The 27,173-nt window shown below is 38.7% G+C and overlaps 1 protein-coding gene across 8 annotated transcripts in view; it reads right to left on the bottom strand.

The window, feature by feature from the left end:
* PKHD1 (PKHD1 ciliary IPT domain containing fibrocystin/polyductin) overlaps positions 1-27,173 on the bottom strand; it is a 617,401-nt gene that overhangs the window by 465,067 nt on the left and 125,161 nt on the right. For all 8 annotated transcript variants that reach the window (XM_007516520.3, XM_060190048.1, XM_060190049.1 and 5 more), the window contains 2 exons: positions 25,909-26,128; positions 17,554-17,704 (listed from right to left, as the gene is read on the bottom strand). In XM_007516520.3, coding sequence (XP_007516582.1) covers positions 17,554-17,704; positions 25,909-26,128 — 371 coding nt within the window. The remainder of the gene's footprint in view (positions 1-17,553; positions 17,705-25,908; positions 26,129-27,173) is intronic.

Raw genomic sequence — 27,173 nt, 5'->3', positions numbered from 1 at the left:
TCTCTCTGCCTTTCTGTCTCTATCTTAAAAAACTGTTTGAGGGAGTCAGGCGGTAGCACAGTGGGTTAAGCACAAGTGGAGCAAAGCACAAGGGCCAGCGTAAGGATCCAGGTTCAAGCCCCCGGCTCCCCAACTGCAGGGGAGTCGCTTCAAAAGTGGTGAAGCAGGTCTGAACGTGTCTATCTTTCTCTCCCCCTCTCTGTCTTCCCCTCTCTCTCTCCATTTCTCTCTGTCCTACCCAACAACGATGACATCAATAATAACTACAACAAAAAAGGGGGGCAACAAAAGAGAATAAATAAATATTTTTTTAAAACTTGTTTGAAATGAAAAAGACTTTTAAAAGTGAAATAATCCAGACACTCCTAAAGAATTCCACAGTAAGATTTTTGTGAAGAAAAAACAATAATTAAGACTCTTATGACTGAAGAAGTTTTGGAAAAAACTGAGTTCAGCAAAATAAAAGTGCTTTTCTTTCTACAGGCCTCACTAAGCTTTCAACAAGTAACAGGAAGTCATGGCTGGACAGAACAGAATTAAGTCTGCAGTATTTAACAATACAAGCTTTTTTTTAGTGGCCCATTATCACTAATAGTTCCAAATCAGACTGGAAAAAAATTAAAGTAGTCCAATTCCTCATCAGATAAAGAAACTATGCATTTGCTAAGAATTTTCCTTTAACTCTAAGGTAATATCCAAGTCAGGGAGGTAAAATCCAACTCAGTCATTCTCAGACTACTATGTCATACCACATCTCTCTGTGTAAGTAACTAAGACTAACACACAGGAAAATTATTGATCCTCAATTCTCTTTCAGCTGCACCTAATGGGATCCTCATTTCCTTCTGCTTTTACCTCAAAAAGTACCAACATCCTTCATCTTCTTGTAGCCATGCTCCCTGAGACCAATACTACATGTTAGGACTAACTTGGCATCAGGTCATTTCATCCAGAATAGAATTCTGACACTGATATGAGCACCAAGAGAGATTTCATGAAACAAACTGGGAGCTATAAAATTTGTTAAGACTTGAACAGCTCTACATTTTCTTCTGGATTAAATTCACACACCTCAGTTTGACATTCAAGACTGTTTGTGTTTCCCAATTCTTGTTTTCAGGTATTTCCTTCCTGATTAAATCTTTCCAAACCTTACACTCCAGCCAAATGTAATTACCCATATATAAGCCATGTTTCTCCACCTTAAGACTGTAATATTTGTCTCTTTACTACTATACCTTTGTTCCTTATTTCATCCTTATCCAAATAATCCTGATCATTTTAAGCACAGGATATTTCCAGGTGATTATTATTCTATCCAAACTTTCTGAACATCACTGGTTTTTCATAATGAAACACCAGTTATTTCATTAACACATAGATCAGTATTTTATTTAAAGTATAGTTGTTATGTTTGTACAATTATAATATTGAACTTTTATACTTTATATTCCTCTATCAAATCATACATTTCACATGGTAGCAGTTTTAACTTATTTACCTGTAGAGTTAACAATACTCAGTGTTAAACACATAATTTTATTCATAGTTTTATAATCTCTCATTCTCAAAGCGACCATCGGAAAATCTCACAGAATGCACAATGATACACCCCTGAGTGATATGTAAGTAATCTTTGGGAAGGATGGAAATTTCATTTTCCTGGTATAGAAGTGCCATACCTTCTTTGCTGGTCATGTTGTTACATTCATCCAGTATCTTTGTTTTTTTTTTTAATTTTTTTAAATATTTATTTAATTTATTTATTTCCTTTTGTTGTCCTTGTTGTTTTATTGTTGTAGTTATTATTGTTGTTGTCATTGTTGGATAGGACAGAGAGAAATGGAGAGAGGAGGGGAAGACAGAGAGGAGGAGAGAAAGATAGACACCTGCAGACCTGCTTCACCGCCTGTGAAGCAACTCCCCTACAGGTGGGGAGCCGGGGTTCGAACCAGGATCCTTATGCCAGTCCTTGTGCTTTGCGCCACCTGCGCTTAACCCGCTGCGCTACAGCCCGACTCCCTCATTCAGTATCTTTGTAAAGACATCAGGTAGTGTCCTTCAAACGCATATTAATCTATGCCAGACAGAAACAGAAAAAAATATATATTTGCTTCTGCTTGCCTGTGCATACTCTCCCCCTCTGGGAAGGAAAGAAGTTAAATAGCAATGCTTTCAAGTGACTAGTGACTGAAACTATAAGCCCCAACAGTCAAGGTCCTTCATTTTGACATTAATTGATGGAAGGGCCTTGACCAGGTTATCTCTGTCTCACCATATAAATGCATATTCATTACACAACACACTGGAAGGTTTAATTCATATTTGTAAAGTGTTTGGGAAGTCTCACTATTGACAACAAACATTTATTTCTCTAGTTTTCTCTTTCCTTTATAATTAGAGGAAGGCTGTCTCATCCAACTGAATGGTGAGACATTCCCATTGAGATCTGGTACATTATAAAAACTACCATCATTTTGAATCAGGAAGATACACACACAAAAAAAATATATTTATTTTAAGGGCCTGTAGTTTAATGAAGGTATATTATGTAATTACTATGCTTTCTCATTTACTTGTTTCTGTTAAAAACACTCTTACTGAACTAGGGGATTATAAAATGCTTTGTTTCTTTTTTACATAGTCAACCCCTTTATACAGAAAAGGTACATTTCCCCGTCCCCTCCATTCAAATTCCATGCAACCACAATACTTCCAGTTACCAAAAAGTGAAGAATAAGGTAATACCATTGTGGTCAGTATGAACTGACCCCAAAGCCCCAAACTCTAGTTTCTAGTTTCTCATCATCAATAGTCTAGGATTTTCCATCCAGGTATTACTAGTTTTATATTCTTACCCAGGTGTTAGGGGTGGGATTAGTTTCAATTAGTACTCTAAATGGACTACAAACTTGATACTAATCAACCAAGGCCAACCAGCAAAGTCTATCACTCTGAACACAGCACAATGTGATCAAATAACTCAACTTAAATGAATGGGTCATATGAAGTATGTGTGGACTCTGAGACAGAAACATCTTCCTTCTGAGACACTGCTCATAAAAGATACTCATTTTCTAATAAGGTGAATAGGAGAGCGAGCGGCCCTGGAGGTACTAGCAGTCATCCTACAGCCAAAGAGTAAACAGCATTAGGCTGAACCCACTCCTGAGGAAGGCAGACAGAGACACTGAAAGACCCATCTTGTTAGTGAGCACTGAGCTGCTGAATCAAGGATAGTTTAGTAATCCCAGCCTTCCCATTCTGTGATCTTCATTGTCATTTAAATCCACTTGATTTGAATCCTTTACTTTGTAGCTGCATCTCTGTTAGCAGCACTTTTTAAGTAAAAGTTAAGAGAAAAACAAGAAACCATGAGTATAAAGAAAGTAACTTACGAATAGACTATATAAAGTTAAGGATATGTGTGTAAACTCTAAGTAGATGATCCATTTGAACAGATTTTCTTTATACATAATATTCCAGATAGACGTTTTTCCACCAAGGTTAGCTCTGGAGCTGAGTCCCTACATTATTTCCTCTATCCCTACTGGGATCATCTTTTTATTTCCAGATAGAAAGTGATAGAAAAAGAAAAGAAGAGAAAAGGAAAGAAACTGCAGGACTCCTCCAGCGCTCATGAAGCCTGCTTATGCAGGTGCAGGTGCTCCAACGAAATGGCCAGAAGGATGATACATAGGTTCTGGCGCACAATGAAGTGTGCATTCTACTTGCTGAGCCATCTAGTGGCCTACTCTTAAGCAGAACTGAACAGGGACTTTGAACAAGCAGAAATACCACATATAACCATGATCTCCCTAAAAAAAAAAAAAATTGCCACTTTACAACAACAACCCTAGAATCAAAATGTAGAAAATTCCACAGAAGGCATTCAGGGTATAGGGATGGTGAACAATGAAAGGAGAGAAACATGGGAATTCAGAGTAAAGAAAGAGACTGATTTTATACCACTAAGTTCATCAGTTCATAATTGCTGCCTACTGACCCCATTTCATAGTCCAGTTTGTCATACTGGTAACCAAGGCCACAAACTAGATCATGATTCATGTGGATTCAGAGAAGAATCAAAGTTGTCATGTAAAATGCAGTGAGGGAGTCACAGGCTAAAGGTTAAATATGGTGTCATTAGTCACTGATTATGAGTAGAAAGAGTATATGCAGAAAAAAAACCTCAAATCTTTATAGTCACAACACAATAAGTATTTTTTGCTTACATGAAAATTGATATAAATGTTGGTGATTCTCTAGAATAAAATAATTACATTCTATAAATTGATCCCATGCACTGGGTCACTTAATCATCATGGCCAAGAAAATAAGTAGGCTGGAGAACGGAGCTTTAGATTATAGTGCTAATTCTAAACAAGTCATAGGGTTTACTCAATTTCAAATGGGCAAAGAAGTGCAAAGCTCAGTGAGAACTAGATACTAGAGATGGCTATCACAAAAGAACTAAGAGCAGAAATTGTGTATTATTATCTCAGAACAGAAAAACATTTCAGTTAGAGAATCATTAATAAGAGGCTATAAGCATTCATTTGGAAATAAGAAAATATTTGTCATATCTGCATCTCCCATCAAGAGAAGAATCTGAAAAAAATATCTGACACACATATTTTTGAAAGACCAGCGGTTCCTTTGGCATATTAACAAAATCAAGATATGTCTTTTTGTTTCTTCTGTTCCTTCTCTCTCTCTCTCCCTCCCTCCCTCTCTCTCTCTCTTCTCTCTCTCTCTCTGTGTGTGTGTGTGTGTGTGTGTGTGTGTGTGTGTGTGTGTGTGTGTGTGTGTGTGTGTGTTTAGTCAGGGACTCAAGAATGTGTAGTTTCAACACTTCCTGACGTTTTTTCATTTAGTAGACAGAAGGAGGGTCAAAGAGATAAAATACACAGCACCCAAGCTGGCCCCACTGGTGTCATAATAATCCCATGCAGTATTACAGCTCTAATCTTGGCTATGTACATGGCAAGGCATATATTCAAATGCCTCATTTTGTTGTGTTTTTGTTATGTTTTTAATGTAGAAGCTCATTCTACATAATTTATTCTCTAATTAAATGGCTTTGGTTAAATATTTCCTTCCTCCTTGATAAAGAATGCATTTCCAGCCTTCAGGAAAATAGTTAAGCCTATTAGAGTACCAATTTCTATGCCTGGTCCCAGATTCAATCCCTGGCATCACCTTAAACCAGAGCTAAGAAGTACTCTGGTGTTCTCTCTCTCGTTCTCTCTCGTTCTCTCTCTCTCTCTCTCTCTCTCTCTCTCTCTCTCTTCCATTTACTCTTTTTCAATTTTTTAAAATTTATTTATTAGATAGAAGTAGTCAGAAGTTGATATGCAAGAGGTAGATAGAAATAAAATCAGAGAGACACCTGTAGTACTGCTTCATCACTCACAAACCTTCCCCCATAGTGGGGACTAAGGACTCGAACTCTGGCCCTTATGCATGATAACACGTGAGCGAAACCAGCTGCACCACCACTCAGCCCCTCTTCCATTTATTTTCTCTGTTGCTCTTAGAATAAGTAAATAAATATTTTAAATGATTCAGTTCATTTCTTTCATTCTGAGTAGCTTAGATGATACCTTAGAATATATTTATGGAATGAATAAATAAATACATAAATCCACACATCCTTCCCTTGATTTGCGTTTATGTTGGTTCTACAAAGAAAAGCAGTCAGATGTTCCACTATCAATACTCTGGCCAGAAATCTACCATTATTAGCTAAAGTTATCCAAGGACAACAAAGGACCTTTTTGGTTCTGTCATGCCATCTCACCAATGGTCAAAGAAACCCATAAATATCAGTGTACAGTACCAATAATCATGAATTAATAAAATAACTTGGACATTTTAGGTTCTCCATTCACTAAGTCTCATTGTCCCTCTAGAACTTTTAAATCTCTAATATAGAATCATTCTACCATCCAAAGCAATTTCTTGCCATCCCTGCCCATGGGTAAGTTAGTATCTCATACTTAGACTAAGAAGAAATATGATCATTAGGCTGGGGAGATAGTATATGATTATGAAAAAAAAATGTCATGCCTGAATCTCCAAAGTCCCAGGTTCAGTCCTCATTGAAGAGCAGTCCTCTGGAAATGGAAGAAGGGAGGTGGGGAGAGAGGGAGGAGGAGGGAGAAGAAAGGAGGAAGGGAAGAAGGGGTGGAAGAAGGAAGGAAGGGAAGGAGGAGGGGGAAAGAAAGAAGTAAACTATACTTTAGGAAAAGAAAGGAAGAAAGAAAGAAAGAAAGAAAGAAAGAAAGAAAGAAAGAAAGAAAGAAAGAAAGAAAGAAAGAAAGAAAGAAAGAAAGAAAAAGGAAGGAATGAAGGAAGGAAGGAAGGAAGGAAGGAAGGAAGGAAGGAAGGGAGGGAGGGAGGGAGGGAGGAAGGAAGGGAGGGAGGGAGCGAGGGAGGGAGGAAGGAAATCCAGTCCAGTCACTATATTCCCTCAGTCAGTGGCAAAATGAACCCACATATTTCTGTATAATATTAAGTTTCTCTGAGAAAATTCCATGAAGTATTTATTGTACCACAATAATTTCAGTGTGTGAAGCTCTACTTTAGAAGGAAATAACCATTTCATATCCCAAAGGGACTGACCTCTGCCTGCCATTAATATAGTTAATCAAGTTTGCTGTTTCACTAATAGCAGAAACTATTATTTGAAGATAAAAGTTAAGCCCATTGTAACCCTATAGGTGGTACTTAAGAGCTTTGAACTTAGAAGCATGAGGTCCTGGTTTGATTCCCAGCACTGACTGTACAAGAGTGCTGCTGGGCCTCTCTATGTTTAACTCATTAAGTGATTAATGTTAAGTCTAAAAATAATAATAATAAATGAAAGTAAAAATGTTAGGCACACTTTCCTAAGTGTCCATCTACAGAAGAATGAGTAAAGATATGATTGATATAGAAAATTAGATAAACAATAGCTGAATGATGATTGATAGATTCAATGAAATACTACTCAACTATAAAATGATGAAATCTTATCACTCACTACAACATAATGGAACCTTCAGAACAGTATGCTAAGTGAAAAGGCTCAGATGCATAGAGACAAATATTGTATAATTTCATGTATGTGTAGTATAAAGAAATAAAGTAATCAGCTGAAAGTTGTTAGATAAAGATTGAGAACTACTAAAAAGGAAAGAGTGGTTGACACAAGTGAAAGGGTCCATTGTAGAGTGTTATATAGGAACTAGACTTTTGGTGGTGATAATGATATAGTATATCCATGTGTCACACTATAATGCTGAAATGTAAAGGTCATATATACTATAAACCAGTTAAAATCTGCTTTAAAGAAAAAGTTTAGAGCAGTTTACCAGAAATAATTCAAACTCCCTGTGTAATATAGAAGTTTGGTGATACTATAAAAATTAGAAATGACATGGTCTTGGGGAAAAGACAGGGCAAAATAATACACAGAGTCTTTAAAATCATAGCCTACCATTTGCTGTTCACATAGCTTGGTGTGAGAGAAACAGGCTGATGTCATAAAGTCAGTACCAAGATTTCTGAGATGGGGATGGAATTAATATGTTCAAATGAATTTAACCCTTTATTGAGGCCAATTATTTCCAAAATTCCCCTTTTTTAAAAGATAGGACAAGGGAAAAAGTGTGCACAGTTTTAAGTCCAAGAACATGACAAAGCCTCCTGTTTGTTTATTTACTTATGTGTTTGTTTGTTTGTTTGTTTACTGTGTGTGTAACCTTGAACTCAGCATATTCAATTTTACCACTATTTTCATTCACACACAGACAGACAGGCAAGAAAACCAAAGCTTCTATCATTGCCATGTCTCCCACGTGGTGCCAGGACTTGACCCCAGGTCACACACACCAGCAATGCAGGTTCACTACACCATGAGCTATCGCTCCTGAACCAGTCCTTTACATAGTAAGTTCTGATTATGGTAACAGCTCAATAAACAGTATTGTAAAAGTTGCACCTTAATTTTGCAGAGGATGTTTTTGCACTCCTGGAATATGTATTATCTTTCTCAATTGTATTTCTCCACTATGTATTTAACCTTACTAGTTATAGTCTAGTATAGTATGACAGTTTTCTATGAAAGAGACACTATGCTAAGTGCAAGATATATAGATAATTTAATTTAATTCTCACAACCCAATAAGACAAGAATGAATAGACTCAGGAGGGTTAAGAAAATTTTCCCAGAGTGGTAGACATTGGCACACCCAGCTAAGAGCACATAGTACTAAGTGCAAGGGCAAGTTTCAAGCCCCCCCTCCCCACCTGCAACAGATCCCTCCCTTCACAAGTGGTGAAGCAGGTCTGAAGGCATAGATCTTTCTCCCTCTCTATCTCTGCTCCTCTCTCAATTTCTCTCTTGTCCTGTCTGATAAAATGGGAAAAAATAGGGGGGTGCAACAGGAACAGTGAATTCATAGTGCTGGAATTGAGCCCCAGCAATAACTCTGGAACCAAAAGAGAAAAAAAATCCCAGGAGTCTAGCAGAGCACACATGTTACATGCACAAGGATCCAGGTTCAAGCCTCTGGTACATAACTGTAGCGGGAAAAAAGCTGAAGCAGTGCTACAGGTGTCTCTTTTTGCCCCTCTCTGTCTACTCCTTCTCTTTCAATATCTGTTTCTATCAAGGCAAGAAGGCTGGAGGTCAGAAAGTGAGGGAAGGAAGGAAGGAAGGAAGGAAGGAAGGAAGGAAGGAAGGAAGGGAGGGAGGGAGGGAGGGAGGAAGGAAGGAAGGAAGGAGAAAATAAACAAAATGCTTTTTCAAATAACAATAAAGTGTTGATAGAAGGGCAAGCCTCAAATCTAGTTTCTTCCAGAGGTCAAACTCATGATTATTATATAATCATTATTCATTACAATAATGACTTTGTAAAACTTTGGGGTTCCTACTACTATTAGTTCTATCTTACTCTCTCTGAAATCTAAATGTCAAGAAGCACTAACCTTAATCACCTAAAAGGTTCAAGTGAGACAGAGATATTACTAGAACCAGAAGCAGATCAGAAGTCCTGTTAACCTTGGGTCTTATCTATAAAACAATCTGACTCCCTACTACCCCCAGTCCTCTTACTAGGTAACTATTATGCCTGAGAATCCTCTTTATTTTTCCAGGGAAAATAATGGCACAAGTAGAATCAATAAGCTTGATGGGGGTGGGGGATAGTGAATTTCCTCACCCTGCATTCTGTAGCACCTTTCTCCACAGGTTTCACAACCCAGAAGACATAAGCGGGATAAAGCAAGAGATTTGAAAGTGAAAGGAAGACTAAAAATGGAAAGTGAGAAGTGGAGGGGAGAAGAAAGGAAGTCAATGGGAGAAAAAAAGAAAACTAAAGTGAAAAGTGACTTTAGATTTCAGTCAGAGCAAGAACAAAATTAGTTATGGAATGGAAAGGAATTTCTGATTAGCCTCTAACTCATTTAAAGAAGGCAAAATTTGTCACATCACTACTCTGCACCAATATTCTAGATGAAAATTCTGAAACAAAAAAGGAGGGATTAAGTTGAGTACTGAGGTTTTGCAATCTGGGCATTGAAGAGTCCAACTGACCTTTAAAATATAGAGTTTTAAAAAATTAAATGGTGGTAGTTTATCCAGCCAAGCATCAGGGTTGCCTTCGGGCTACTTTGTAGTCAACAGAAGAAAGAATTAGATGAAAGGTCTATAGTGTCTTGATCTTGTCAAATCTAGTGACACCCTTGAAGATGTTAACTTTAATCTACTCACCTTTAACTTCAGAAACCATCCTTAGCATTGAGAACAGTGAGTGTAGGTGCTGTCCAACCACAAAAGTTAATACATCCTTCCTTTTCCTTGTGATCTGTACCAGCTGTTTGCATTTACTTGCCTCTAACTTAATCATAAATCCTACAAATTCTGATTTTTTTTTCTCCCCACTAGGACTCTGGCAACTTCAAAGTATCACTAAGGCCCTCCTGACCACACTATGAAAATATCTGAAAAAAAAAGAAAAAAGAAAGGAAGAGAAGTGAGAGAAGAGAAGAGATGAGAAGAGAAGGAGAGGGGGGAGGGGAGGGGAAGGGAAGGGAAGAAGGGAAGGGAAGGGGGAGGGGAGAGGAGGGGAAGGAGTAGAGGTGAGGGTAAGGGAGGGGAGGGCAGGGGAGGGGAGGGGAAGGGGAAGGAGGGGAGGGGAGGGAGGGGAGGAAAAGGGAAGGGGAGGGAGGGGAGGGAAGGGAAGGGAAAGGGGAGGGGAAGGGGAGGGGAAGGGGAGGGAGGGGAGGGAAGGGAAAGGAGAGGGAAGGGAAAGGAAGGGAAGAAGGGAAGGGAAGGGAGGGGAGGGGAGGGGAAGGGGAGAGAGGAAAGGGAAGGGAAGGGAAGGGGAGGGGAGGGGAGGGGAGGAGGAGGGGAGGGGAGGGAAGGGGGAGGGGAGGGGAGGGAAGGGGGAGGAGGAGGGAAGGGGGAGGGAAGGGAAGGGGGAGGGAAGGGAATGGGAAGGGAGGAGAGGGAAGGGGAGGGGAGGGGGAGGGGAGGGGGAGGAGAAAAGACATCTGATCAAATCTTCCTTCAATCTCTCATTCCCCGGTTTTCAGTATACTATATAGCAAAGATTTTTAAACATCCTTTTAGTACTAGGACCCATTTCTTTAAAGTAGAATATTGCCTAGATTTCCTATTGGTTGTCAGGGTTTTATAGTTAGACTTGAAAGCATGCAGTAAAGACTAGAAAGCTTGCAGTAAGTCACCAAGGTGTATACTTTTTCAAAAGCGCTTTTGGCTGTTCAGTTCATTTCCATAAAGCATTTGAATCAATCTAAAAAACTCTACCAAAAAACAACTTGTTTAGATGTTTCATTGGAATGTCTTTAATGTTTCATATTTATTTATGGCAGATATATTTTTTAAATTTTTTTTAACATTTTTATTTATAAAATGGAAACACTGACAAAAACCATAGGATAAGAGGGGTACAACTCCACACAATTCCAACCACCAGAACTCTGGATCCCAACCCCTCCCCTGGTAGCTTTCCTATTATTTAATCCTCAGGAAGTATGACCTAGGGTCATTATGAGGTGCAAAATGTGGTAGGCCTGGCTTCTGTAATTGCTTCCCCACTGAACATGGGCATTGGCAGGTCGATCCATACTCCCTGTCTGTCTCTGTCTTTCCCTAGTGGGGCAGAGCTCTGGGAAAGTGGGGCTTTATAGAGTTCTGGTGGTAGGAATTGTGTGGAGTTTTACCCCTCTTATCCTATGTTTTTTGTCAGTGTTTCCATTATATAAATAAATTTTTTTTTAAATTTTAAAAATATATCTGATATCACAACTGAAAGAATTGGCATCTCATCCTATAATGATCCTAAGCCCATACTCCCAGAGGGATAAAGAACATGAAATTTGGGCTGGGGAGACAGAATAATGGTTCTATAAGAACCTTTCATGCCTAAGGCTCTGAAGTACCAGGATCAATCCCTAGCACCACTATCAGCCAGAGCTGAGCAGTGCCCTTCTCTCTCTCTCTCTCTCTCTCTCTCTCTCTCTCTCTCTCTCTCTCTCTCGTAAAATTTTTAAAAAAAGAATAGGAAAGCTTCCAATGGAGGGATGGGGTATGGAACTCTGGTGGTGGGAATTGTATGGAATTGTACCCCTCTTATCCTATAATCTTGTCAATCATTAAATCAATTAAAAAATTAGTATTAACAGGCAGGCAAGCTAGTTCACCTGGACAGTGTATCTGCTTTGTCATGTGAATAATTCAAGTTTCAGCCCCCACCACACTACAGAGAGAGAACAAGTTTTCATACTATGTCATCTTACCCTCTCCCCTTTTATCTCATAATCTTTGTTCCTACTTTACCATCTGAGAAAGTTAGCCTGGAGAAGTGAAGCCCTGGTCATTGTGAAAACAAAAACAAAGACTTAATCATAACTCTACTGAGAAACTCAATAATAGTTCTCTCTACATTCCCTATGACATGGATTCAATATGTTCCTTAGATCTGCTGGCTTGTATTCGACATCAGATCTTGCAAAGTTTTGTCTATTATTGCACCAAATATCCCTCTAGTCTCTGACCTTTGCTTTCTTATCTATCCCTCCTTGCTATATAAGAAACTCGTCACAGCTCCACCCAATAAGACTGTTTCTCTCTGAAGTCCAATTCCAGGTGAAATATCTGAAATACTGTCTCCGACATAAAGTCACCCTCCATGTGTCTTTTCCTTATTTCAAATGTTAGTCTTGTTCTGACTGGTATCCAACATTTTTTATATATTTTGAATGGTTTTATAGGCATGTATGCTATGAGGGTAAGTCTGAAACTTAGTATCCTCTCATAACTAAAACCAAAGTTCTTTTTATAATGTATATGTTTTATTAATTATTTAACAATGATATGCAAAAATGATTAAGATTTCAGGAATATTTTCATACCCTTCTATAGCACATATAAGTTACCACACCCTTAACCAAAATTCTGTCAAATTGCATTAAAGAGTAAAAATGCAAAAGTTTATGTGGGATTTCATAAGACTTCCAAATGCCAAAAATCTATACAGCTTTAATTCAGATTAATTTCTCTAGAAAAGTTTCTTCCCATATCCTTTCTGGAAGGAGTAGGATTCCTGTTGCTATTGAAGGAAACATGCTAAAGTCTGATCCCCTACTCTCACAAGAAGAACTTCTCTTGCTGAAACAGACTGAATGGGACATGCTGAGAATAAGCAGACCTCTCACCCAGACAGGAAGATTTACCCCAGCTTGCACCCCCGGACATCTCCAACCAAAAATGGACCATAAATCCTATGACCCATGCCACGACCATTCCCATGCCAGGAATCTACATAAGGATCAACCATTGATACCATCCTAACTGTGGCTTCTCCCCTTAACCCCTTGGCTACTATATTAAACTTACCTTTGTCTGTACTCTGTACTCTATTTGCCTCATTTTCAGCATCCCACAATTTTAACATTTTGGTGCTAAAAACTGAAAGAGTCTATGGATCTAACCTCTTCCTCTGGGCCTTTAGTGTCCCACTATCCTAACAGTATGATACTGAAACAGGAAAAAAAAAATCTGAGGGGAAGGAATATATTGACTTCTCTCCAAAGAATAGACAAATTTCCCACTCATCCTCTTGACTTTAATTTAATTCTCTATCTCCACCTTTCTTGTGTTTAACATCTAGCACTCCCCAATAAAATGTTTTTAATCTAGCACTAATTAATAACTCATTCATTTAATTTGTCCAGAAAAGATGTCTCAGCTTCCTGGTAGTAGGGATTAGAATAGCTGTCTGGTTGGGTTAGATAGTGATAGCAACCTAGGAGTCTAGTGACAGTTTATAAGGGATTTCAGGCAGCCCCTCTTTTTATCATCCTCACCTAATCTATCCATTTCTTGTTACCTAAATTTCTAAAAATCCAATGTTTGTTTAAGGGATTTTTTTGGAGCAAAGTGCCTTGATTTATATCTAAGTTTCCATTTTTCAAGAATGCAATTTTGAATTTCCTCCATGCCAGTAACTCATTTACCATTTGCCCATTTTACTGTCCATCTTCATATAATGTAGTTTATGAAACAAATGCTTCCTTATATTATCAAAGAGGGAGTTTAATATCTCTATGCCTTATTCTTTGTTTATTATACCAACTTGAAAGAGGAACTTCCTGGATCTATTCAATTAAGAATATATTCTTAACTATATTAAGTTTTAGAGCTACATATCCTACAATTTCTACTTGTTATTGTTCTTATTATTTAGGGGGTGAAGGCTATGGGGGTTGCTCATTAGTGTTTCTGATATATCCTATCTTCCTTCTTCGATTCATCTTAGAGTTTGCCAATGTGTGTCATTTTTCCATATAGTGCACAAAGGTAACATGTTCTAATATATATAAATAACATAGTCATATATATGTATATGTATAAATATGTCCTTATTCTAAATATTATTTGATGGGGTATGGAATCTTAAAATCATTTCCCCAATAACTTCAATAACACTGTTTCAGATTCTAGCAAACCAGACGGTTAGAGAAACTTCTTCAAGTTATCACAATTGAAATTGCTAAGTAAAATATCTGGATGGTTGACATGAAAGCTAAAGAAATCCTTGTGAGAATCAATGTGGGGGCAATCTACCTTCCCTGCTCTTTTTTCCTTTCCCAAGTCTTGTCCTGGAGTTTCAGAGTTGCAGTGGGTGTGGTCAAGTTTGACCTTTGTCCTAAAATCCATGAAGAGCCAAACCAATTTTTCATCTCCAGGCAAATAATTTCGCTTTGGTGTTAAAACTTTATCTTGAGAGTAATAGATACAATCTCTCAGAGTACAAAAGATGAGAGAGAATGAGAAAAGAGAGAAGGAGGAGAATGATGAGTACAGAAAATAAAACAGAGAAATTATCAATATGATATTTGGAAAAGGCAGCCCTGGCTTACAATCTTAAATAGGGTAGTTAGTAAGTGAATGATTCTACTGGGTAACAGATGGGAAAGAGTATTCTAACTGGAAAGAAGAGAAAATGTAAAGGTTCTCATGTAGGAGCAAGCCTGGCAAGTTCCAGAAATAGTGAAAAGCCAGTAGACCAGGCAGCTTGGGATCAAGAAGCTAAAATGTGAGAGAAATGAAAGATGAAATCAGAGAACAACTATGGAAAGAAACTGATGCAAAGAATGGCCTTTCAGGACTACAGTAAAGGCAAGCCTGAGGAAATGTTGCAAATCAGGGTTTTAAATTTTAAATCTGTTAAAGTTGAGATGCCATGTCAATATTCACTTGGAGATATCATTGGGCACTGAGGTTTGAAAAATCTAAAATTCAGAGATAGTTAATTCTCAGCTGGATATTACAAATTGCAAATCAAGAGCATTGGGATATATAATATTTTATTAATATAATTAATATAATATAATTTGTCCCCAGGGTTACCACTGAGGCTCAGTGCCAGTGCTAGGAATCTACTGTTCCTGGTGGCCATTTTCCTCCTTTCTTCCTTTCTTTCCTTTTTTTTTTTGATAGGATAGAGAGAAATTGAGAGAAGAGAGGGAGAAAGATGACACCTTCAGAGCTTTGGTGAATGAAAAGATCAGAAGTCAGTACATAAACTTCTCTACCATATTTAATTTTGTCTAATTCAATTTTAGCATAAATTACCAAAAGTTCATAGCTATATATGTTCCTTCCTCTCCATTTCCCAATTTAAGTAACCTAAATTAATGGATCAATGCTTGACTCAGTTGATTTATTTCTCACATGAGTGGATTTATCTAGTGTTCAACATTCTAACCAGTCATGATGATGAATTACTAGACTGAATCTACTTATCCTTCTTTGAGCCTCACCTGCTTCCACACATGACCTCTCTTCCTTACTATCCTTGTGTATTGGGGGGGGGGGAGGTTCTTTCCATGTTATTTTTAATCTCTTTCAGTGAATGGCAGATAGTCTTGTACATGGCTGAAACTCCATAAATGCATGTTCTAAAAATATTCAAAGATGACTGAATCATTTAAACCTACCAAAATTCAAAATTAGTCTGAAACAGTGCAAAATTAAATCTAAGAATTAAAATGATCTAGTGAAAGTAGACAAGTACTACCTACTGTTTTCTATCACTACTACCAGCAAACCAGTTTGGCCAACATAAGGCAACATTAAATGTTTACTCTGTGTGAGTTACATCTCATACTGCCTCTTATGTTCAAATCCTCACGCCAGCCCTAGTAGGTAGATGATATTACTATCCTCACTTGACAGATGAGAAATCTGAAGCACAGAAGAATTAAGAAACAAACCTGAGGGTATCAGGTAGTAATCCCTTGGTTGAGCACACACATTACCATGCTCAATGGCATATGTTCAAGCCCCAGATTTCCACCTGCAAGTAGGAAGCTTCATGAGCGGTGAAGAAGTACTGCGGGTGTCTCTATTTCTCTCTCTCTCCCTCTCTTCTTCCCCCTCTCCTCTCCATTTCTCTTTGTCTCTATTCAAAAACAAATACAGAAATAAATCAATAAATACTAGCCCTCAGGTAGCAAATGTTGTGTGCAAATGCCAGCTGTCTACCTCCAATATCTACAATCTGCCTCCTCCCTCCCTTTTATCAGCATGTCCCCATATGAACAATCCAACAACCCCAGGTTATAACCCTGGTAGAAGCTGAGATCCAGAATGGCTTAAGAAGCATGCAGAGCCGCACAGCTCCTCATCAGACAACAGGTCCCTCCACAGCACAACACTGCTTTAGCAGCCCCACTTCACTATCAAAAATCTTCAAGTCACCACTGACAGCAGACTGCTTAGAAAAGAGCATAGAAGCCATGCGGAATCTAATTTAGAGGGTAATCATGTTGGAAATGAAGAATTAAAATTGGCAATTAATTAAAAAGAAGAGCTGTATTTGGGGGGACACGGTGAAGCAAGAAATGACAGGTTTGAGAAACTGAAAAGAAGTCAAAAGAACCAGAGAAGCCTGGAGAGACGATAAGCCTAATAAGGAAATGGTACCCTGCCTTCTTAACAGAGTAAGAAGGCAGAACCAGAGGAGTTAGGGAAGGATCAATTGCATACGTGTTCCACACTAGTTACAGAAAGACATGCATTATGAACCCGGGGTGTCCAGTTTTGGATTGAGAAAGCTGAACTGAAGTTGCACTCACAAGAGAATTTAGTATAGCATGTGGCACATAATAGCCACTCAATAAATGTTTGTTCCAAATAAAAGAGACAACAAAGAGAAAAATCTGAGAATTGCTTTCATAAAGAGAAAGGCACCTAAGGGAGTAGGTGCTCAATAAATATTATTTTTTATCTGTGTACCATGAGAAGCCTGGTGAGTTGTAAAAGATTATCTGATATTTTTTCCCAAAAGCCCCTAGCCTCTGGTTTCAATTCTCAAAGATTCCCTGGGGAGACTGTGGAATCTCTCTCAAGGGACTTAGAAGAACATGTTCTTAGAAGAACCACGTGGAGGGAGTGGCTTAGGCTATTTTAAAATAGATTAACTGAGGTAGCAAGACTGGGCCAAATGACCTGAAGTCTCTTTCGGTTCTAATTTCCACAGAAACCTCTCAAAAGCAGAAGCTCCACTACACTCCCCACAAAATGGATATGAAGCAGTGAACCAGCAGACATTGCCATCTCACCAGCTCCAAAGGGCTGAATGACTTGGAAACCTTCCAGAAGGGTCTGGCTAAATTGTAGGCAATTTACTTCATTAGAAAAGAATAAATGACAGAGAGTCCCCATTCAAACATGTGCGCAGAAAACAACACAAAATGCAGAGATTATCTGTTTAGAATTTTGCAGAGATTATCTGTTTAGAATTTGCTTTAAAAGAGCCTAGGCAGCACTCATTAATTTTTGAAAAAAATATATGATTAACCATAGTTAACTATGATTTCAGATGTTGTGCATTAGACCAGCTCCTCAAAGTTTGAGAGCATTTAATATTATATATCGCTGCCATTTGGACTAAATTGTTTTTTTAATGTACACAATATTACAAATTTAATTTGAGCTGTTTGAATCAGTCTGAAAAAAAAATTTGATTATACCTGAGTGTTCTGGCCCCAGCTTTTTCGTATCTCAGTAATCTTGGCGGTAATTGGCTGATTAGGCGTCTCACACTCTATCTTTGCCTCAGTTTCCATGGTAATGTTACAGGAGCTATTATAGATGAGAACTTCATCTCTTTCCACTTTAGGGCTGAAACGAGAGGGGAGGTTAAATGGGGTGTCATCAATCTTAATGAAATGCAATTATTTTTACTCTTATTAATCATTGCAAGCCATTAGCTTGTGGCAACTACAGGCCACCATTTGTCAAATTTTGCAAATTTCTGTAATTCTGTTTCCATTCTTTTATTGTTTATTTGTTTTCCCTTTATCTGCACACCCTGCAATGAAAATGTACATGGTAAATATCTTCCACAGAGGCCTTTCTCTTTTCCAAATCTATTAGAAACATTAGCAAACGCATGTCCAAACCCAACTTAACAAGCAATACACAGACAATATTTCCAGCTCCAAAGATGGAAGCAAATACTGGGGAGAGTGTATTTTTTTCTTTACCTTCCCTTCTTCCTGATCTTACTCACACTTGAGTGTTGGGGGAGTGGATTGCCTGGATCCCCCCAGGGCAGATGGAGAAATTGGAAAACCCACACAATTGGCTAACTGGTCCCTAATTCCAACTGTGAAAAAATGAGCTCATTTAGGCTTTCAATTCCTTCTCCCCGCTGATGGCAATGAGGCTCTGTTGCTAGCAGTGGAACATTAACTTAGTAAATTAATTAAACTTACTTAACAGCCCAGACTAAGGAGATTCGATATATGTGCCAGTTATACTACCAGCCACTCATTTTCAAAGTCCGCTTGCTTTAAGGGGAGAAACCAGACTGGATTTAAAATGAAAAACAGCAGTATAGCACTACAGAAAGTCTAAAAATATGTGGTGTGGAAGAGAGAGAGGATACTGCAGGCAACTGTCCCCAACAGGTGTGATATTTATTCAAGAATAATCTTAGCTTTATGCATTGTGGCAACTAACTCAAAGATTAGTAGCAATAATAATGCATTATATTTTCTGTTTCAACAGTTTCATATGAATGATCTCATTCTGGCCAGTAAATTAGGTAAAGGCACTCAGACCAAATATATATATATATATAATCTAAGGAGATCAGGAGATTTGCATAAAATCAAGCAACAAAGTGTCGTGGCATCTCTTTGGAAATCAGTTGCACTGTCTCTACAGCAGAGCCCTCAGGCTTTGATACAATGACTGGACATCACCCATGAAAACAGAAGATCCGAGAAGAAGAACAGGAAGAGGAGCTCAAAGGGCAAGAGGCCACTGCTTCTAAAACTATAAATCATGTAGAACTTGAGCATCCTTTTTCAAATCAATGTGATATGATGTGCTACAAATAACGACCACGATAACCACATCTCACAACTCATCTTTGCCTTCATGCTAAAGCATTCCCAGATCTCATCTATTCAAAACAAAACCCCTACACTTACTTTCTCCTCGCACTACTGTCCACAGCCTATCAGTTTCTCTTCTTTTCTTCTCTTTTCTTTTCTTTTGTTTTCTTTTCTTTTCTTTTCTTTTCTTAACATAATTCTCCCAGAACTGAATGCACAGTTTGGGTTGACCACATATGCTCTCCCAGCAGATCTGCAGGTGTCTATCTTTCTCTCCCCCCTCTGTCTTCCTCTCCTCTCTCAATTTCTCTCGGTCCTAACAACAACAACAGCAATAACAACAACAATAACGATAAACAACAAGGGCAACAAAATGAAAAAAATAGTCTCCAAGAACAATGGATTCTTAGTACAGGCACCAAGCTCCAGTGATAACCTTGGAGGCATATATATATGACTCTCTTGGTGTATTGCACTAAAGTAAAGCATTCTGCTGGGTGGGGAGTTCAGGTTCTGGAGTATGATGGTGGAGGAGGACTTAGATGGGGGTCAGAGTACTATGCAGAAAACTGAGAAATGTTACACATGCACCAACAACTGTATTTACTATTGACTGCAAATCATTAATCCCCCAATAAAATTCTTTCCAAAAAAAGGTATGACATTGTAAACTTTAATTCCCATACTTACAAGATACTAATCACTAAGTACCTATTTTATATAAAGCTGTTTAATGAATTAAAGGAAATGAAGCTCAAGAAATAATCTGCACAGAATCTAGTATACACTATCAGATAAAGGCAGCTCTTGTTATAGTTTTTAAAGGCAGTGATGTGGGTGGTAGTACTGTTGAATATAAATATGAGAATCTACATTAATTATCCTTATATGTTAGTTCACTGATATTGACCCAATGTTTAAATGAGTGGGGCATCTGGAAGTTGTAGTGGAGTTAAAAATCCATTCAGGGGATTGACAAAGCCACAGGATAAATACTGCATTTGCTTTTAGAATGTCAGTGGTACTTAAAAATTCAGAAAGAAAAAAGCAAAGTAATTTAACTTTTAAATGAAAATGTAATGTAATATTTAGGTAAATATGGAAATCATGGAATTGAATACAAAATCCACAAGAACATTTTTATTTAGGATGTGTAACTTCAAAGCCACTTGTATACAGTCACACTGGGTTTTTCAGCTAAAACCTATCATTTGCTACTGAAGGTTGGGGCAGGGGAAGCAGGAAGTGGGGGAACCAAAACAGTTGGAGCAGATTTCCCTCATAAATCACCTGCAAATCCATCAGAAAGAAGATGATGTTGGTTCACCATTCTATCACATCCATTGTCAATTAGAGCCCAGATAGATGCTTCCATTTTTGAAGGTTTCAAACCATTAGACAAATATCTCATGCTAGAAGTTTGTCAAGATCAATTGTACAGTTGTATAAATTTCTCACATAAGTCACCTAAATATCTAGCACCACCCCCTTATTTTTCTTTTCTTTTTGGGGAAGTGAGGGAGTATTTTCCCACCCTGTCTTTCAGTCCTGTGTCAATTTCTCTGGTTTATCACCTTAACTGTTTTCTCATTCCCATAAACAAGACTTTTGCACTGAGTGAATGAATAACCTAATAGGGGCTCAAGGAAATAAGTGCACAACTTCCTTTACTACCTTTCAGAACATTGAGAAATCCACCCTCCTAGCAAATCTTTGGTCTTTTCTATGCTTCCTACCAGCAAAGGTAACCTGCTGCGCGATAGTAGAAAAGGACCTATATTGGTAGTGAGTGTTTTCCAAAAACACCTATTACAGCACCATGTGTCAATAACTGTATTGTAAACCATTACCCTCTCCCCAATGAAATGATTTAAAACAGAGCAAACTTGAGGGGCTTTTTTGCCCTCTTTTCAATATCCTGTAGCAACCCAACTGAATAACTTTATTCTTGTTTAAGAAAGGTTATAATGTTTTTCCATTATCTACGTTTTTTTTCCAAACTTTGTTCAATACACATATTATTTTAAAATTTCTCTTTAATTATACTACTAGAAATTCTTCTCATTGAAAAGCTAGAACCAGGAAACTAGAAGGTAACTTAGTGGCAGAGTGCGGGAAATGGAGTATCCTCCAACTCTTCATCTGCACTATTCCAGCCTTTAGGTTCATGATTGTTCAACGATTTGTTTGACTTTGTATGTTAACTCACTTTTCAGCCACCAGGTTCCAGATGCTAGCATGATGCCAAACAGACTTCCCTGGACAGACAACCCCACCAATGTGTCCTGGAGCTCTGCTTCCTCAGAGCCTCACCCTACTAGGGAAAGAGAGAAGCAGGCTGGGAGCATGGATCGGCCTGTCAATGCCCATGTTCATCAAGGAAGCAATTACAGAAGCCAGAACTTCCACCTTATGCATCCCACAATGACGTTGGATCCATACTCCCAGAGGGTTAAAAAATAGGAAAGCCATCAAGGGAGTAGATGGGATATGGAGTTCTGGTGGTCGGGACTGTGTGGAGCTGTGTCCCTCTTATCCTATGGTTTTGTCAATGTTTCATTTTCATAAATAAAAAAAAAAGATTTCAAGTTTTATCACTGGCACTGCCTGGATCCTATGCAGGAGCAATGTGCTGAACAAGTACTATGGCTTTCTTGCACTCTTAGTAAATAATTATGATTTTATAAGCATTCATCAATTGTAGAGATATTAGGATACCAAAAGAAACTAACATTTTAAAGCTTCTTAAAAGCTCCACCTTCACAATAAAGATGAATTAAGTACTGCAATTGGTCAAAATTAAAGGCCAACAAATGTGCAGAGAGATATACCCAGAATTTAAGATCCTGACTCCCAATCTACTGTTCTTTCAGCTGCTCTGATCAGATCCAAAAGTAAGTAATTATCGTCTTATACCGACTCCCTAGAATATATAGTAAAAATACTTACAGGCCAAGTAATTTTTAAAATACTTTTATCTATGTCCCTGATTTAGCCTGTAATTGGTTTGTATAGCTTTGAAATCCCACTGAATCCATACAGTTCAACCAAGGCTCTCATTGCCAAGGAGAACATTGTGCGAAGTACACTGTGAGTCAGAATCCTTGCCAAAGCTTAACTCTGTGACTTTGGAAATTCACTTAAGCTGCACTTAGAATGGAATACAAATTTCTTCCTATATCTCAAGGCACTACTTCCCTCCCCACACTCATCCAAAGCCACTTTACTCTCTTGTTCCTCTATCTCTACCTTGCATACCCCATGGGCATCTCATAAAACTTGATAGATCCTTCACATTCACTGCCCACATTGCCCAACTCCCCATAAGGACACCTCTTCCACTAAATTCTAAATAAAAGTCCCTTTGGAAGAACATGGGCCTCCATTATTTTTCCTTAATTTTATAGCCCTTATCACAGAATCTGATAGTTTTTGCTTATTGTCTGACTTCTTCCTCTACCCTGAAGGATAGGCATTTTGATGTTTTACTCACCATGATGGCAACAACTCCTGACACAGCAGATAAAAATAATGGAGGTGGCAGTAGCACAGTGGGTTAAGCGCACATGGTGCGAAGCACAAGGACCAACATTGGGAACCCAGTTCAAACTCCTGGCTCCCCACCTACAGGGGGGTCACTTCATGAGCAGTAAAGCAGATCAGCAGATGTCTCTCTTTCTCTCCCCCTGTCTGTATCCCCTCCTCTCTCGATTTTCTCTGTCCTATCCAACAACAACAACAGCAATGACAACCATAATAATAACAAGGGTAACAAGGGCAACAAAATGAGAAAAATGGCCTCCAGGAGCAGTACATTCATAGTGCGGGTACTGAGTGCCAGCAATAACCCTGAAGGCAAAAATAAATAAATAAATAATGGGTGAAGGGTTGGATGAATGGATGGTGAACAGATGGGCAAAGTGGGCATATTTTTCCCCCACAGACAAATGTTGGCCTTTGCAAAATGATATCAAGCCCCAGTGGCTATGGCATGGAATAAGGATTTAATGGAAATGAGTTTTTTGCAAAAGCCTTGTAAAGTGGTTCTCTAATATCATAAGCACGATGTCCACAGTACACAAAGTAGACCATTCAGTGTATAATTGTCATAATTTCCCTTGCTTAATTTATACATACTTTCTAGTTAATAACTTAATACATGTTTGCTAAAAAATTCATTAAAAGCTCACTGAAAAACATAAGTATCAAACACTAACATTTTAAAATACATTATTCTTGTGTTTTTCTCATCTCCATTATACATAATTTTAGGCTTAAGTTAATACACTATTTTGTGACCTGCATCTTTTAATTCCCAATATGTTATAGATATGCATTATTACTAATTACATTTAATTTCAGAAAATTTATTTTTAAACTTCAAAAAATGGGTTAGTCATAAAATTATAACATATAAAATTATAGTGTGGGGGCGGTGGTGCACTGAGTTAAGCACACATAGTATAAAGCACAAGTATCAGGTCTTAGCCCTCAGCTCACCGCCTGCAGGGGAGTTGCTTCATAAGTGGTGAAACAAGTCTACAGGTGTTTCTCTTTCCTTCCCCATATCTATCTTCCGCTCCCCTTCTCAATTTTTCTCTGTCTTATCCAATCAAATGGAAAAAATGGCTATCAGCAGCAGTGGATTTGTAGTGACAGGACTGAGCCCCTACGATAACCCTGGAGGCAAAATAAAAATAAAATAAAATTATAGCCACTGTTTTAAAATTGTAGACTTGAAATTGCTGGACCTTGTAGTATGACAAAGTATAGTGATATGAGTGCACACTGCCAATTGTCCCTTAAAGACATGTATTAATTTTCCTTACCACAAAGAGGAGATCTGGTCCCCCAATCTAACAACAGTAAGACTTGTTTAAATCACAGGGCAGTTTTTTCATCCGTAAGTTTTGTTTTGTTTTGTTTTTTTACTGTAATAACCAGAATATGGAGTAGCACTTTTGAAATCTTAATAGATAAGGAAGTAACCCAGTCACCTCTAGGCCTTCACTACCAGGCTGACTTTTTCAAATAGAAAGAGCCGGACAAGGTGGGGGGGGAGGGCAGGGAAAAGAAGCCACAGCACCAAAGCTTCACTCAATGCAGTGGTGAGGTCCAGGCTGCAACCTGGATTGAGCATATGACAAAGCAACAGGCTATCCAAGTGAGCTCTTTTCTTCCAACCCAGATATAACTTTTTTTAAAGATTTTTTTTATATTTATTATTTTCCCTTTTGTTTATTGTTGTTGTTGTTATTGATGTCTTCATTGTTGGATAGGACAGAAAGAAATGGAGAGAGGACAGGAAGACAGAGAAGGGAAGAGAAAGACACCTGCAGACCTGCTTTACTGCCTGTGAAGCAAATCCCCTGCAGATGGAAAGCCCAGGGCTCAAACCAGCATCTTTACACAGGTCCTTGTGCTTCGTGCCACGTGGGCTTAACCCGCTGGCTACCTCCTGACACCCTCCAGGTAAAACTTTTAATAGTGTATAAGACTACCTTGCCTCAACCACCTACCTCTGGGAGAAAAGAAGAAAGGAATATAGAAAGTCTGAACGTACAGTTCTGGAAATCTAAATATCAATAAACCCCTGTATTTCTTTTTCTTATCCTTTTTGCCTCCAGGGTTATCGCTGGGACTGGATCCTTGAACTACCAATCTGCTGCTCCAGGATGCCATTTTTCCCATTTTGTTGCCCTTGTTGTTGCTGTTATTGTTATTGTTGTCATTGCTACTACTGTTGTTGCATAGGTCAGAGAGAAATCAAGAAAGGAGGGAAGGGAAGGATGGATACCTGCAAACCTGCTTCACTGCCCATGAAGCGACCTCCCTGCAGGTGGGGAGCTGGGGACTCGAATCACGATCCTTAAGCTGATCCCTGTGCGCTTTGTGCCATGTGCAGTTAACCCACTGCACTACCGCCAGGCCCCTAACCCCTGTATTTCCATTGAGCCAGGAACTACTAACATGTCCTTCTTGTGTCCAGCTGTTAGTCAGTAGAGCTTCTAGCATTCCAGCTCCTATGTGAACTAAACAGACATCTTCATGACCTTCTACAAAGCAACAAAGCAAGAAGGGTCCCTCTCTTCCTCTGATTAAACACAATTTCTGGTGGTAAGCACATACTAAAACATATATTGTCTCAGGACATCAAAAAGGCAGAAAGGTATGGGGGGGGGGAAAGTTGCTTAGCTTTTTTCCTTCTAAGTAATTAGTCTTGTTTATTTTTAATGGGAAAAATAGCCCTACATTAAATAATCAGCCATAACTACTCTACAGATAAGAAATAATGAATGAAAAAATAACAAATATTCTGCACTGAAATATCACACAGCATCAAAAATGACTGCTAGTAGCTATTAAAGCCATTCAAGTTACCAATGTGGTCATGCTTTTTTAATTTTATTTGTTTATAAAACGAGGTTTTACCTGGAAATGTATGGTATTTGTTTTCTTTCAAAGTTCAAAAATTCTTATAAGCATCTAGTTTCTAAATCCTAGATCTACAGTAATCCCCCCCCCATGCATCCCTCCCTTCTTTTGAATAAACAGTGTACAATCTGCTGGATTTCTCTATGACTTTTTTCATACTTGTGAATCTGTGTGGAAAGAAAAGCAAAAGAAGAGGGGAAAAGAGCCTTCTGTTTTTCATAATGTCTAATCTTTTTCCCCATTGGCATTCACCAGATGTTGCTTTGGATCGGAAGATAAATATTAAAATCTAAGCAAGAACAAAGTGAGCTGTTTACTGGGCAGATTTTTCAGATGTTCTCTTGAACACTTGAAAAGACAAGAGATGCTTTGATATGCAGGCTGGCTGGAATCCACAACTGAATAGTCCCTGCATCATGAGTTGTGAGACTCTCCCCACCCCCCACCCGCAGAGACACATCCACACAGGCTGCAGCCCCTGATAGCTCCTTCAATCCCTTGATGATATATTCACAGAGAGGGCCTAAAAGAGAGAAGGGAGGTTACCTGATGAAGAGGCCTGTGATTGTTGAGAAGACTGACTCTGGCCAATGAGATGGTATAGAGACATATTGGGGAATTTCCTCACAAATAAAGAGGTAAGGCCAGGGTTCAAGCAATCTGTTCATTCCCACAGCAACTGTCAGATCACACTGTATGTAGGTGCAAGTGGTGGCTTCACAGCTCTCCTCTTCAGGCTTCATGTCACAAAGGAAAGCCAAGGACACTGCAGGAAATGGCTACTATTAGGTTGCATGTCAAGCACAAAAAGTGATGAAGGTCTTATTATTTTATGAGTAAACGTCATATCCTGTCCCTTGAGCAAGAAAATTAAGTTATGATTTGACTTTTTAAAAAGATATAAATTGGACCTAAGAGATATGTCCTATATTGATAGGCCACACTGTCAGAAATACATATATATTAAATAAAATAAAATCTCATTCAGCAAGGAAGCAATTACAGAAGCCAGATCTTCCACCTTCTGTACCATAATGACCCTGGGTCCATACTTCCAAAGGGATAAAGTATAGGAAAGCTATCAGGTGAGGGGATGGAATACAGAGTTCTGGTGGTGGGAACTGTGTGGAGTTGTACCCCTCTTACCTATGGTTTTTATCAGTGTTTCCTTTTTATAAATAAAAATTTACAAAAATACATAAAATAAAATAAATAAGAAAATAACATCATTGCAAGACTGGCCAGCTCCTCATGGGGCGCGAGTGCTTCCACACTACGATCATCATCTCTGGCATTATGCTATTCCACTGCAGAATACTGTGCCCCAGTATGGTTCCGTAGCCCCCATGTCCACTTGGTCGATTCCAAATTATATTCCTCCATGAGGATAATTTCTGGAACCATCCGTTCCACCCCGGTTCCATGGCTGCCAGTTCTTAGCAACATCGCCCCGCCAGATATTCATCGGGATGCGGCATCATCTAAGTTCATTTCCCACGTCTACGCTCGACGGTCCTGCCAATATACATGGATATCTTCGCCCACCCTGTTCAACGCTTGATGTCTCGTCACCCAATCTGGTCCCCTATGCATACACTGAATTTCTCTGTTCCAGTCTCTTGGAAACAGAGTTGACAGTCAGCTGAGGTAAAGAACAAACACCTCATCACAGACCCCTGCAAGCATCAACCCGGCTTTGACCTAGCACGTTATGATTGGGCCCTCCTCAATCGCTATCGAACAGGCCATGGCCGGTGTGCCGCTATGTTCCATCGCTGGGGAGCCAGAGATGACCCGAACTGCCCCTGTGG

This window comes from Erinaceus europaeus, chromosome 4 (assembly GCF_950295315.1).
Source record: "Erinaceus europaeus chromosome 4, mEriEur2.1, whole genome shotgun sequence".
Classification (NCBI taxonomy): domain Eukaryota; kingdom Metazoa; phylum Chordata; class Mammalia; order Eulipotyphla; family Erinaceidae; genus Erinaceus; species Erinaceus europaeus.
The sequence above is the reverse complement of the archived record's forward strand: the minus strand, read 5'-3'. Positions and strand labels throughout refer to the sequence as shown.